Source organism: Eurytemora carolleeae, unplaced genomic scaffold (genome assembly GCF_000591075.1).
Source record: "Eurytemora carolleeae unplaced genomic scaffold, Eaff_2.0 scaffold1053, whole genome shotgun sequence".
NCBI lineage: Eukaryota > Metazoa > Arthropoda > Copepoda > Calanoida > Temoridae > Eurytemora > Eurytemora carolleeae.
The window spans coordinates 209,209-223,113 of NW_019402152.1; the positions used below are offsets into that span (position 1 = coordinate 209,209).

General features: G+C 32.8%; 1 protein-coding gene across 2 annotated transcripts; it reads left to right on the top strand.

Annotated features, from left to right (window-relative positions):
• The first annotated feature begins 586 nt into the window (after positions 1 to 586).
• LOC111717988 (uncharacterized) lies at positions 587 to 13,802 on the top strand. 2 transcript variants are annotated; one of them, XM_023493456.1, is made up of 13 exons: positions 587 to 620; positions 1,414 to 1,517; positions 2,654 to 2,694; positions 3,201 to 3,315; positions 3,927 to 3,993; positions 4,223 to 4,280; positions 5,852 to 6,005; positions 7,023 to 7,146; positions 7,685 to 7,795; positions 9,184 to 9,311; positions 12,326 to 12,484; positions 12,944 to 13,044; positions 13,661 to 13,802. In XM_023493456.1, exons 2-13 carry the CDS (start codon positions 1,421 to 1,423, stop codon positions 13,676 to 13,678), a joined length of 1,173 nt encoding a protein of 390 aa, XP_023349224.1. In that variant the 5' UTR covers positions 587 to 620; positions 1,414 to 1,420; the 3' UTR covers positions 13,679 to 13,802. The 2 variants fall into 2 exon arrangements, with proteins under 2 accessions (XP_023349224.1, XP_023349222.1); XM_023493454.1 differs by lacking the exon at positions 587 to 620 and adding an exon at positions 842 to 919.
• Positions 13,803 to 13,905: the final 103 nt, after the last annotated feature.

Here is a 13,905-nt window from a genome sequence, read left to right on the forward strand (position 1 = left end):
ATCCGGAAATGTATTAAGATACATTAGTATCATTTTAACTTTAAGGAACACTGAGTGTTTGAAATAGGTCAAATCGCGCTTTGGAACTAACGTCCCCTGTATTCCGTAATTTTTTATTCCATTTTAGATCATTTTATTGCTGTTATTATTGTTATCAGTATTTTTAATTTTATTTTTATCATTATTATTATTATAATCTTTCTATATAATAAAACAAGACATTCATATAAATATGTTGCCTCTGGCCGGCCAAACGGCTGGACCGAATGGGCTATAATTTTTTGTAAGCACTCATGGGTAGCCTATTAATAGGCTTTAAAAAATTCGAATTTTTTTATAGTAAAAATAGTAATCTATATAGATATTTTGCTTGTCTGTTAGGGTGTTTGTATCCAACAAACGTCAAAACGGCTGAACCGATCCGGCCCAATTTTTTTGTGGGACCTCGAGTGACCCAAGGAAGGTTTATGGATGATCGAATTTTCAAATATTTGACTCTAACAAAATTCTATTTTTGAAAATTTTGAAAATCCACGAAATATATTGATAAAATCCGCGAAATTTTTATTTGTTTTTGTTTTACAATGTTTACAAAGAGAAAATGTTCACAATTGAAATAGGTTAGTCTAGTAGTAGTAAAATTGTCATCAATATTGTTATTAATGTTGTTGTTATTAACATAAAATTAACCCTCATTATTATTATCATAATTAGAAATTGATGTGCACAGTGCAAGGCATATCGTTTAGGGTGGATTGAAGGGTTTAATTGTGTCACAGTTCGGTAATATTTACTTTGATTTCACATCCAACATGCTTCATCCTTTATCCTTGACTGGTTGCGAACCTAGGCCGCGTCAATAATTTAATTTCATGAGATTTCTTCGTCATAGTCTCATCCAGGTTCAAGGGATCAGGAGGTAATATTTTATATCCCTAGAAACCACATTATTTCCCTTTCTCATCCTGACTTAAGTACTAAAATATGTTCAAAACCCACTTTATTGTCCCGGCTGACCACTTTATCTACCCGGACGGACTTTGACTTATTTTTATTCACTTCTAAATTATCGTCCATGAAACGTGAAATTTAAATATTTTAAGTCTTTATTCGTGACATCACTTGATAATAAAAATACCTCCTCAATTTCTAAAAAAGAATTTGTCAATATCGATATTGTCGAGAAAAATAAATAAGTAAGATTGTGTTTTAGTTTTTACTTAACTTGAAAATTTTAAATTATCATAATTTGATCTAAAATGATTAATATCTTGAAATATCTAAGAGCTCCGACATTAAATGCAAAGATATAAGGATAAGAAAATCAGAGTTTGTGACAAAAACTCAATTCCTTTACAATCTTGGATTGAAAAGTATTTGATTTTTTTAAAATGTTCACCCGTAAATGTTTAGGTTGAATATGCATCTACTCATTCTTCTCGTTGTGCTGCTCCTGGAGAGAGGACAAACTAGTCCTTTAAACCTGAACACAACACATTTGGAAGGAAGAGACCAAAGTAAGCTCTTTTTCTAAATAAAACCCAGATTTTTTGCTCCCAATATATGCCAAAGTCATCCTTTATCAGCGTTACCCAGACTACTTATAGTTACTCAAGTCGTTTACCCGCACTTGGTCAATTTCACTTGGAAACTAAATTTTAGAAATAAAAGTCGACACACTCAACTTAGAATTTAGAAGAACATTTCCATGGCTCTCCTGACTTTCCCAATCAAAATTTAAGGCAAATCGGTCCTGGGGTTCATGAGTTATGATCTGACAAACAGACAGACAAACAGAGATTACAACTTTATATATAAATATGGGATAACAAGAATTTACGAATTTACTGTTTTCCTCTGTGAATTTGTCAAACTATTAAGATTATTTTTTATACATTGAGATAGACTTTTCTCTATAAGGCAATTTTTTAAATTGTGTTAATGATGATGAACCTAACCTCATGTAGAGTTAATAAAGTATAGCGATAGTTCCACATTTTATTGAAAATATATTTTGGTTTAAGTTAACCCGCGAGTCAGTTCTTGAGATTGTTTCTGCAGTCATGAAGATTCAAATATCTATGATCAGAGTAAAAAGTAAATGTAGTGAGAGTAAACTTATCAATCATAAAATCTTGAATTAGGAAACACATCTCAGATTTGTGTGTAGTCTCTTTAAAGTTCAAACCCATTAATAATGGTTTAAAAATTATGGCTTAAAACGATGCTTAATAGTAAAGTTTTTATTTTTGATCCAAATAAAAAAATCAGACAAATCACAGCAAACATATAAAAATATAGATTACAATTACACAAAGAGAAATTCAAAAATAAACTTCATTATGACTTCATTTGCTTTTTCACTAAACATTAAAAACATCTTAGTTTTTGTCAATATCTCTTCAATACGAGAAGTTATGGATAAAACATGAAAGGGATTGAGTCTTTGTCACAATCTCAATTTTTTCAATCCCAATATCTTTGCAACCTGATGGCGTAAACCTTTGCAATTTCAAACATAGCTTTTTAACTGACAGAATTCAAAGTTTGAAGTTGCAAAGATATAGAGATTAGAAAATCAGAGTTGGGGGCAAAGACTAAATTTCATGTCATACTGAAATCTTACATGTTTTATTTGTGGTGACTTGTTTAGGACAACTATCCCTGTTTGCTGTTGTTAATTTCCCGAACCTAGTAAGTTCTTTTCAATTTTAATCATATTTATAATACTATTTAAACCTCTATCTGATAAACAATGAAAAAGATGTCGTCTTTTTTCTATTCGAATTCTGACAATCGTGCACCATTGTCTTTGCAGCATAAATACAAAAGCGAATCCAAAATTGAAAATAATGAATTTTTAGCTGAAAAAATAGGGATATTTTGTATCCGGGATTGATAAGACAAAAGTTTAAGGGGAATATCCAAGGAGGTCACTTGTAATTTCTCATTAACACTTGTTGAGCACAAATATTGTTAAAATGCCGCGCTAATTTAATTGTTTAAAAATCTATATTTTAAATGTTATGATGTTTCAGCACGAAACAAAACTTATAAATATGTCAGTTGGTGGATTTAATTTCAAAATTTTTTATTCTTTTTTATTGCTTCTAAAGATTAATAACTTGTTATTCATAGGTCTTTAAATTTCATAAAAATAAATGTACATTTACTTAATGTTGTCTCATCCTCTGTAATAGAAATGTACAACGAAAACTGGTTCTACAACCTACGGTACATGTATCTCAACATCGGAATGTACATCACGGTCCGGGTCTGCTTCAGGAACTTGTGCTGCAGGATTTGGAGTCTGCTGTAAGTATTTTTTCAAAAAAAAATGTCACAAACTCTGATTTGCAACACAATGTTGTAACCTTAGATATTTCACTATGAGTTCTGTTAGTTTAGATGATCTAAGTCTGAATTATCAAAGGGTTACACCATCAGATTGCAAAGAAATATAGGGATTATAAAATTTTTTTTTTAACAATTTGCATTTATAGTTCTTAAGTTGACTAAAGACGTAATACGAGTGACACCCCATTCTTAAAACTTACATTCTTGATTTAACATTTAAAATTATTATTTCAACTTAATGGGACTATCGTTGTAAGTTTAAGTGGCCGTTCATTTTACGAGGTGTCTGCCCGATTAATAACAGTTCCTTTAAAACCTTCATCTTAACAATAATGTGAAAGATATAGTTTTTAGATATAGCGAGGGAAGAACAATGTTTTTCACATCGATTTTTTTTGTATTTTATCATATCTTTTTCAATTGTTTATAAATTTTTATGAAATTTTGGAGCACAATAGAAAAAACAATTTTCCGTCAACTCTCGAAAAGATTTAATTTAAAAAATGTGATTTTTTCTAATTTTGTCATTCGAATTTTCGTCGAGAGTCCCTTTAAGAATATCATTTTAGGTTATATGGCTGTTTCCACTTGCGGGTCATCCTTGTCCTACAACAATACATATATTCAAAACCCTGGGTAAGCTGAAATATGTAATACTAGCCTTTTATATGTTGCCTATAGCCGGCTGGACTGATTGGGCTGAATTTTTTGTGAACACTCATGGGTGACCGGGGGGTGATATAGGCACGGGCAAGCCGGGCCCTTCAACTTATGGTTAATATTATTATTATTCCGATGTTATCAGTATTATTGTTCTAGATATAATTATCTTAAAAATAATAATAATTATTATCATAATATTTAGATATCCGTCTACGTATACGCCAACTACAACTGGAACTTGTGTTTACACTGTTAACAAGGTTTTTTTAATTTCTCGAAAAGGGTTTATTTCTGTAAGTTTCTAAATTGTTTTTATAAACAAAAAATGCGCTTTTCACTTTTGCAGAGAAACTGCAATTGAAAATGAACAATTTAAAGAAAAAACATTGAAATCTAATTCATACTCGATCAGACAAAGCTTTCAAGGGTATAAAAGAAAATCGGGCATTGCCATCTTAGCAACTTTTATACTCTTCTAAGTCTTCCTTAAATCTAATTTAAAGATCGTCTTTAATTTATATACAAGTTTTTTATCTAATGACAGTTTTTATTTTGAAAAAAGTCAATATTGAACGAAATTCTAAATGTCTCCAGCCCTTAATTTTGAAAGGGCAAAAAAGCAGACCACACTTTGGAAATGCCAGAGCCCGTTCTCTCCATTCGAAAGTGGTCGTGTAGTGTATTGATTTCCCTTGGAATGACCGATTTCAAACTACTCTCACTTTAATTTACTGTGTTTTCTTTAATTCTTTATTCAGATGATGTTACTTGGTAGAAGAGTTTGGATGTTTAACTGAAATAGATTGAAGTATTATAGCAACAATATAACATTGATAAGAACAATTTTTATAATGATTTCATATAATTACTTACACGAATGTCATCTATTAAGAAAGAAATCAAAGTAAGTTTACATCAGCGTCCATGGTTGGTTTAAGCCTTACTGAAGCTATACTCAGGATCCAGGCATACATACGTGCGTGCGCGCAGCAATTGTACATATTATATATAGTAAAATGGGAATAGATCAAATGCCTAATTTCAAAACACTGCCCAAGGGACAGAGTTGATCTGTTTCCATTTTAAACAAGCCTGCTAATTTGCTTATTCTATTTTTTCTTTCTTCCTTTTTTTTAACAGATAAGCTAGTTCCACTGGCAAATTTTCACTTTCTGAACTAGGATGTTCTGATGAGGTTAACTTCAATTTAGATCTCCATAATCTCTGCATGTGTTATGTGATCTGTAAGCCTCTTGATTATTTCACTCTTTGGTAGATCCCTGATTATTTACCCTTCTGTGGGTTTCTTTTTTCTTTTCTTCTTCAGGATTTGATCTCTATCTCAATTTTCTCCAGTTTTACAAATGTGAAATGATGATTCTTGACTTTGCCAGGGTTTAATAAGCATTAGCTTTGTTTCATTGATTCCAAGTAATCACGAAACCTCTCTCTTTGTGTTTCTTTCTGACGGTTTGGCTCGAGGCAGGCAGGCATAGATCAAATGCCTAATTTCAAAACATGTAGTTCACGTACTTTGGGGGACGATATGTTGGCCGCTAGATGTCTCATGCTAAATTCTTATCTGATAGATAGATATTTCTCCGTACATTTGACGACCAATATAGGAGACGTAAAGTTGTCGACCAATGTAGTTTATGGAAGGAACGGCTTCAGGCCTAGGGACTGGTTACTGTTCAGTAATAATCCTTCCTGTAAAAAGGTGACAAGCGAATGTTATTACGTATTAATGTTATTTCATATTAAAGACGACATTTAAGTGTTCTCCTAAATGTTATGTTCAGTCATTTTATGCTTCTACTTTTTATGTCAGGCTAGCTCTGATGTTTGTCAGCTGCGGCTGGATTTCCAGACATTCTCCGGCTTCGCTGTAACATCAGTTGGTGCTAAAACTGATTCAATGGCCGCCGCTGGACAAACCGGGAAAAATCCGCCAACAATTTCTGGAACAAACACGGGATATCACAGTAAGATATCTATTACCAACTTGAGAGGGACTAGCAATCAAAAATGACATATGTAGGAATTAGTTTTGGATCCATGTGACTGGATATCTATATAATATATTTATAATGTTGTTAATCTGTTTGGATCGTTTAAAAAATCAATAAAACTTTCAAGACTTCAAAACTGCAATATGTTAGTCTTTGCAAAATCTCTCACCTAAAAAATTGAATCACGATTCAAAGAACAATTGTTAAAAGTTTTTGGGTAGTTTTTTTCTTCTGCCATGGGGTCAAAATTCGACATAAGTGCAAGAAAGCCAATATTCGGTCTCTGAAACCATTGTCTGATCAATAGATATAAAAGTGTTTAAATCTGATAATTTTTGCATATTTTTCTGCAGCAGAATGCGAAATTGATTTTTCTAGAGAAACCACGACTGAAATTAACCAGTTTACATAATCAAACGCATTTCTATCTTAATCAGACAAAGCGTTAACTAATCTAGCACTGCCAGGCTTTGCATGGAGGGTCAATTAAAACCACGCTAACAGTCTCTTTAAATTGAGACTGAAAAGGAAAAATGAAAGGGGGTATAGAATGAAACCTGAGAATCTCAGGCGTTAAACGATTCATATAAGACTTCTATCTGATGTTCCTGTCTCCAGAAATTGATATAAAACTGTGTCAAATTTACACCAAACTTCATGTATACGCAATTTTTTAAAAGTTGTAGTATTAAACAGATCATATTCAACAAATACGCAACCAATCTAAAAACGACGAAATCCCACAGGAGCCTGAGAATCTCAGGTTTGCTCCTGTTATAATTTTTTTTGCAGATTGGTCCCGTATCTGTTGAATACGATCTGTTTAATACTACAACTTTTATATAAAATGGCATATATTTAAATTTTCATATAAATGTGACACAGTTTTATATTAATTTCTCGTTCAACGCCGGAGATTCTCAGGTTTCAGCTATACCCCCTTTCATTTTTCCTTTACAGTCCCTTTAATCAATTATCTTCTGATTTTAGTGTATGTGAATGTTGGAGCAGATTCTACTGATACAGCAACATTAACCATGACCTGGGGGGATATTGCTACTGCTAAACAGTACAATATATTTGTACAACAGATTGAATGCTCCTCAGCATATAAGTAAATATCCACTTTTATCTTAAACCAAGGACAGAATTCAATGTGTTGGAACTAATAGTGACTGAACTATCCATACACTATACAGCTACAGACTCAGCTATACTTAACTATAGTGCTGACATGGAGTGCTGTCAATGGACATGACAATTCCTAAATCCTTAATTTCCGAGTCATAATATGTAGTTGAACCTCTCTCTGTGTCCCCGCTCAAAATCATTTAGTCCGGTCTACCTAAAATACTGAATTGTATTGAATAACTAAAAATTAATGGCATCACTCCTCGATTTGCATCCGCATTATGAACATACGTTAGTACAATGTTCCTAGCCAATATGAAGAACACGGTATCCACCCTAATTCAACATTTTAGTCCTTATTCAACCTTAGGCTGCAGCCTTTTCATCCTAGTTTGAGCAATCAAAAAAAAGTCGTTAGATGCGTTTTAGATTAACAAATATAAAAAATATAATTTCGTAAGTTTAACAAATTTAACTGTTAAATCCCATATATCATATTTCTAAACCTGATGCATGTGTAGGGCTCCCCAAGATTGTGTACAGTACTTCACTGGTACTACAGGGACTATTCAAAGCTACGGATGGGCTGGAAGCCAACTGTTAGCTGGGATGGATTACAATAATTGTGTCAGGTAAATTAAATCAAATCAACCAAACCGGAGTTTGGCTAATCTCAAGTCAGGATATGAGTCCATTTGAATTTAAAGTTTCTAGGCTTTTAAGGCTCTTCGCGCCCATCTTCTATTCAAATTGTGAACATGTTCTTTTTGTTTGCATGTTAAAATAAAGAAAAAAAATTTGGCGGATTTAAAAAAAAAATTCGCGGATTTTCAAGAATTTAATTTTTTTTTACAAAATTAAAACCTTTAAAACACATTTTTTTTTAATTTTTATCATTCATAAACCTTCCCTGTGGTCACGTGACGTCCCACAAAAAATTTGGACCCGATCGGTTCAGCCGTCTTGACGTTTATTGGATACAAACAAACAGACAAACACCAAGACAAGCCAAATTTATATATAGACTAGGCTTTTAGGGCGCTTCGCGCCCATCTTCTATTTCAACTTTTAATTATGGCTTTATCTCTGAACATCTTCTCTTTGTACAGTGTAAAAAAAAAACAAAAAAAGTTTGCGGATTTCATAATATTTTTTTGCGCATTTTCAAAATTTTTCAAAAATAAAAAACTTTTAAACACAAATTTTTAGAATTTTGATCATTCATAAACCTTCCCTGGGGTCACGTGAGGTCCCACAAAAAATTTGGGCCCGATCGGTTCAGCCGTTTTGACGTTTATTGGATACAAACAAACAGACAAGCCAAATTTATATATAGATTGCCAAGAATGTTCGGTTTCAGCTTACATCGTTAACAACTTTGATAAGTTATAGAAAATATCTTTATATTTAATTTTTGTTAATTCTGCTTAACTATCTAGAACCACAGACTAAATATAGACAGACTGCTCTTAAGCTCTCACGGGCTAAGCCAAGCAGGTCTATAGTTGTACCGGTAAGACATGCTGCATGTCCACAAAGGTTTTTGACTGCCATCTAACGGCCACTTGCTGCATATAATGCCCATTCAGGGGTTAAGTTTTACATTTTTTAAAGAAATGCTCTAATCTTGAACACAAAACATAACATTCATAAATAGAGTCTATTTTATCGGGATTTTATTTTGTATGGAAAGGGTCCTCTCAAATATCCCTAAATACAGAGCCCGAAATTTAAAAGAGTATCGCAGAACGAAACTCCCGAGTTTCCTTTTTGGGGTCATAACATTTGTGTAGATTTGATTAAAGAGATTAAAAAAATAGAGTATATGAAGAAATTAAATAAAAAAATATTTCATAACAAAATATAGATATCCACAAAACTGCCTAACCCCATTCTTGAAACCCGGGATTCAAAACTGGTTTTCATAACTTAAGTTTTGGGCTCAGACGTCTGTTTACAAGTTGTGTACTTGAAGTTCCACAATGGAACCTGCTGTGAAAAATATCTTATCCCTGTCTAGAACTGAACTGGGCTACTGTGGTATCCAGTATAAGGAAACTTCTGGAACTTCAATTGATGCTTTTGCTATCTTTGCCACCATAACCAATACACAGATCGCCCTGGCAGCACTTGCAGAATCAACAGATGGTAATGAAGCATATTGTTGGTAATCGTTTAGGTTTGACATGTTTTATGAAAATTTGTTCATTCTAAGCATTTTTTCTCTTCATTATGCCTAACATTGACCATGAGATAAAAAAATGCAATAAATTAACCAAAAATGAACTATCAACGAACCAAAAATGAACTATTAACGAACCAAAAATGAACTTTTAACGAACCAAAAATGAAATATTAACGAACCAAAAATGAACTTTTAACGAACCAAAAATTTGGTTCATCTTTTTTTGGGTATAAAAATATGGCAAAACTTTTCAAAATATAATTTTTTAATGTTGGTAGTTTTAGAAAAAAATGTTGAAACAAACCATAACAATAGACAACATGCATTTTGACACACATCTCAGTTGGAGTTCATGCCATATTTTAGTATTCAACTTTCCACAATATATCAATTTCTCTGACTCTAGAAAAGAGTTCTCGGTAACAAGAACTGTTTTATAAATTTCAAACAGCCCCTCTGGGACTGTCTGCGTAGTTTTAACATGAATCAAATTACACATACAATTCACAATGGTATCCATGAAGTTTTTTTCGATCTACAGGGTGTCCCAATAAACATGGGAATTCAATGACGAATTCGATATTGTCTTTTTAGATAATTCTTTGATTTAGTATAGTCATACCTACTGAGAAAGCTGTAATCTGTAAGATTTTCGTCTGGTATGTTCACATTTTGTTTGTTTATGTTTTGACTGCATACGGTTGTACTTAGTAAAACAAGAAAATTGCAGTATACAAACAGAGAAAACTTGACCGTCTCCACTGTTCATCTTGCGGAGACATTATAAACACATCTTTACAGCTAATTACCCTTTTCATAAAATAAACTCTAGCACACATAATAATATTATGGCTTTTGAAATTAGGTATTACAATGCTAATTCATAACAAAGACGATATCCAATTCGTCACTGAATTCCCATGTTTTTTGGGACTGCACCCTGTAGGGTAAGCTAAACAGGATTTATCTTTTAAAGTTGGCTATATTTCAGGGGCGTAGTAGGGGGGGGGGGGCACAAACCAGTATGCCCCCTACAAAAGCCCCTCTAGCCCCCCCCCCTGGAGGCCTAATTTATTAAACTCACATTTACATTCTTGTCATATCAAATGACAGTGTGTTCATTTTATCATAATTTTATTAGACTTGAATCTATATTATCGGGGTTTTATTTAAAATCCATATCTGAGTTCAAGATATTTGACCCAGAGTTAAGGAGAGTATTATTTGATAAAGTAAAGTTTACAGGGTTGGGAAAAGGGGGAGCAGGGTTGGATATTTGGGAGAGCTGCAGTGGCTCAGTGGAAACAGATAATTGTAAGGAGGAGCAATGTTTAGGGTGCAGGGGTGCACTACAGGGTTGGGAACACTTTCTGGTTTGACTTTAACCATATCCCGGTTGGATTTTTTTGTCTTCCCTATGATTTTGCTCTTAGAGTTGAATATAAGGGATTGTCATACAATGTCCATGGTCCCTGTTCAAAAATTTATACCTCTTTCTTTTATGGTTAGGGTGCAAAGGAGGATTTTAAAAAAATTCCAAAAGTATGTGGGACAAAGTCTCAAAAAAAATATTTTTACTTTTGACAAATATTAACATATGACACCCTACCATATGCATATTAATTTTTTTTGCAAAATTAGTTCACAACTATGAAGTTAAAAAGTGAAGAAGTTTTAGCATTCCAATGTCAACCGTTTTTAAGTTATTAAGAAAAAACACAGACCGCCATGCTGGGGGGGGAGGGGCTGGAAAACACATCCCCCCAACCGTGATAGGGTTAAAGGGACAGTAAAGGAAAAATGAAAGGGGGTATAGGCTGAAAGCTAATCACTTTAGCTTTTCATCGAGACCCTTGAGACGCCTATCTGAAGTTCCTAACTCGAGAGTTGATATAAAGCTGTTTCAAACTTGTACGAAAATGCATATATATACAATTTCGTATAGAAATAGTAAGTATAATAAGACAATGCTCAGAAAAACAGCAACCAATCTGAAAAAGATGATATCCCAGAGAAAGCTAATTGTAATTTAGGTTTACTTTTATATTTGTTGTTTCTATTTTCAATAGATTTCATTCATAATATTATTTTTACGTCCGTATTACTTGACCAGAAATTCCACCAATGGCAGTGCAGTAAAGTGGTCACGTGATACAGGCGGAGACACGTGACCAGTATACTACTCTGCCATTGGTGATAGTTCTGGTCACGTGATTTAAGTTTCAGATTTTCAAAATTTTACATATATGAATTTTCGTATAATTATAACACAGTTTTATATCAATTTCTCGAGACAGGAACATCAGATAAAACTTTTATGGGTCGCGATCAAGAGCTAAAGTGATTAGCTTTCAGCCTATACCCCCTTTAATTTTTCCTTTACTGTCCCTTTAAGGAATAGTATATTGAAGGATTTTTCGCAATTTTTGTAATTATAAAAAAAGAATATTTACAGGGTTAATATAGTGTTTAAAACTGAACTTGTTCTTAATACCGGTTTTTTAGGGGGACGAACAACGACCGCTAGGAGGTGAATAAAAAAAACTCCGCGCTTACACGCGCCACAAGTTCAAGCCCCAGGCTAAACCCCCATTACGCCCCTGCAGTTTATTTAATTGTGGTTTCTCTAAATTTAGGATTAAAATCTAGGAGATTGTGCAACTTAAGCAGCATGCTGCCTAAAATATAACGGGGATATCTTTCACATGTTAAAGTTTTTAGGGTTCAGGTTGTGAATCGGACCGTGTTATTAATGCCAAATGTTGGTTCGTAGGAGGACTGAGTAACCTGTCTATTTGTAGTAAAACAGTTTTCGACGCAGAAAAAAAATAATTTCAATATTATAATCAATCTTTGGCCTGTTGTGGAAAACAATTATATCTACTATTATCAATGTTTATCCTTTACAGCATTAACACCTTTTATTTTTTATATTTTGTTTTTATTTTTTAGCTTTAATGATATTAACTGAATTCAGGTGTGTGTTCAGCACAAGGTACCATGGTAACTATACCGATGACATCTCTTGATGGAGTATCTCCTCTTCCAATAGCGACCAATGTACCTCCTTTTCCTACTGAGTTCTGTGGAGGTCTTTTCGGTATTTCTACAGGATCCGTAGCAACACCTGTACAGAGTAAGTAAATAGGAATCTAAAGAGACTGTTCACAAATTTGAAAATAAAAAATATCAAACTTTTTAAAATTAAAATACCAATACTTAGGATAAAACTAGCACAAGGCAGATTAATTGATATTTGATATTTTATGACAATTAAAAGAAAATAATTTAAACTTTTGAAGGATTAAAGACAGATTTCATCTTTAATCTTTAATTGTTGTGGAGGATTGAGGTGTAAAGTAATAATCTATCTTCCTTGTTAAATGGAAGCCATCAAATCAAATTAGTATTCAAAATGTCAACCCCTCACTCCGTCCTCAAACAAATTCACTTTAAAAAAAATAAAAAATAAAGCTAGTTTAACGTTGATCTTAATAAGAATTGTAAAAAATAGTTTTTTTCATCGATCATTTTTTTCTAAATCTGCGAACGAAACAATGAAACAATTAAAGAAATGAGGAATGAATAATTCTAGGTAACCAGAGACCATTTAATGTTCATTTGTTTACATCTGCTACTCCCACTCTAGATTCTGCTTCAACTGCTACCACTGGATTCTCACTTGATTATACTCAGGTGAATAAAAATTCCCCCTTTAAAAATAATTTCCCCCCTCAAAAACCATTAAAAATTATTCCGGCTATTCCTTGCATTTCTATCTAAAAAATTGATTAATTCCTTTATTGTAGAACAGAGAAGGTGCAAATTATGATTCGGACATGTAAATCTATAAATACGGAGACAGTCCCTTTAATTAATTAATTTACGGAGACAGTCCCTTTAACTAATTAATTTACGGAAACAGTCCCTTTAATTGATTAATTTACGGAGACAGTCCCTTTAATTGATTAATTTATGGAGACAGTCCCTTTAATCAATAAATTTACGGAGACAGTCCCTTTAATTAATTAATTTATGGAGACAGTCCCTTTAATTAATTAATTTACGGAGACAGTCCCTTAAATTAATAAATTTACGAAGACAGTCCCTTTAATTAATTAATTTACGGAGACAGACCCTTTAATTAATTATTTTAGGAGACAGTCCCTTTAATTAATTAATTTACGGAGACAGTCCCTTTAACTAATTAATTTACGGAGACAGTCCCTTTAATTAATTAATTTACGGAGACAGTCCCTTTAATTAATTAATTTACAGAGACAGTCCTTTTAATTAATTTCACTCTGTTTAGATCCCCTGTGGAATATAATCTGGATGCGAGGATTTGAAAAACCAGCAGAAACTATTTCTTACTGATCTAGAAACCTTGATACAATTTATTATAGGCTACAATTGTTATGTTATTGTGAAAATATATCTGTAAAAATCATGTTTACTTTTTGACACTTTTTATTATTCTGCATCACGTATTTAGTTCAAAACAAGTTCAAAGAAATTACAGGAATAACCAGAAAACTCTGGAATAGGATAAAATTT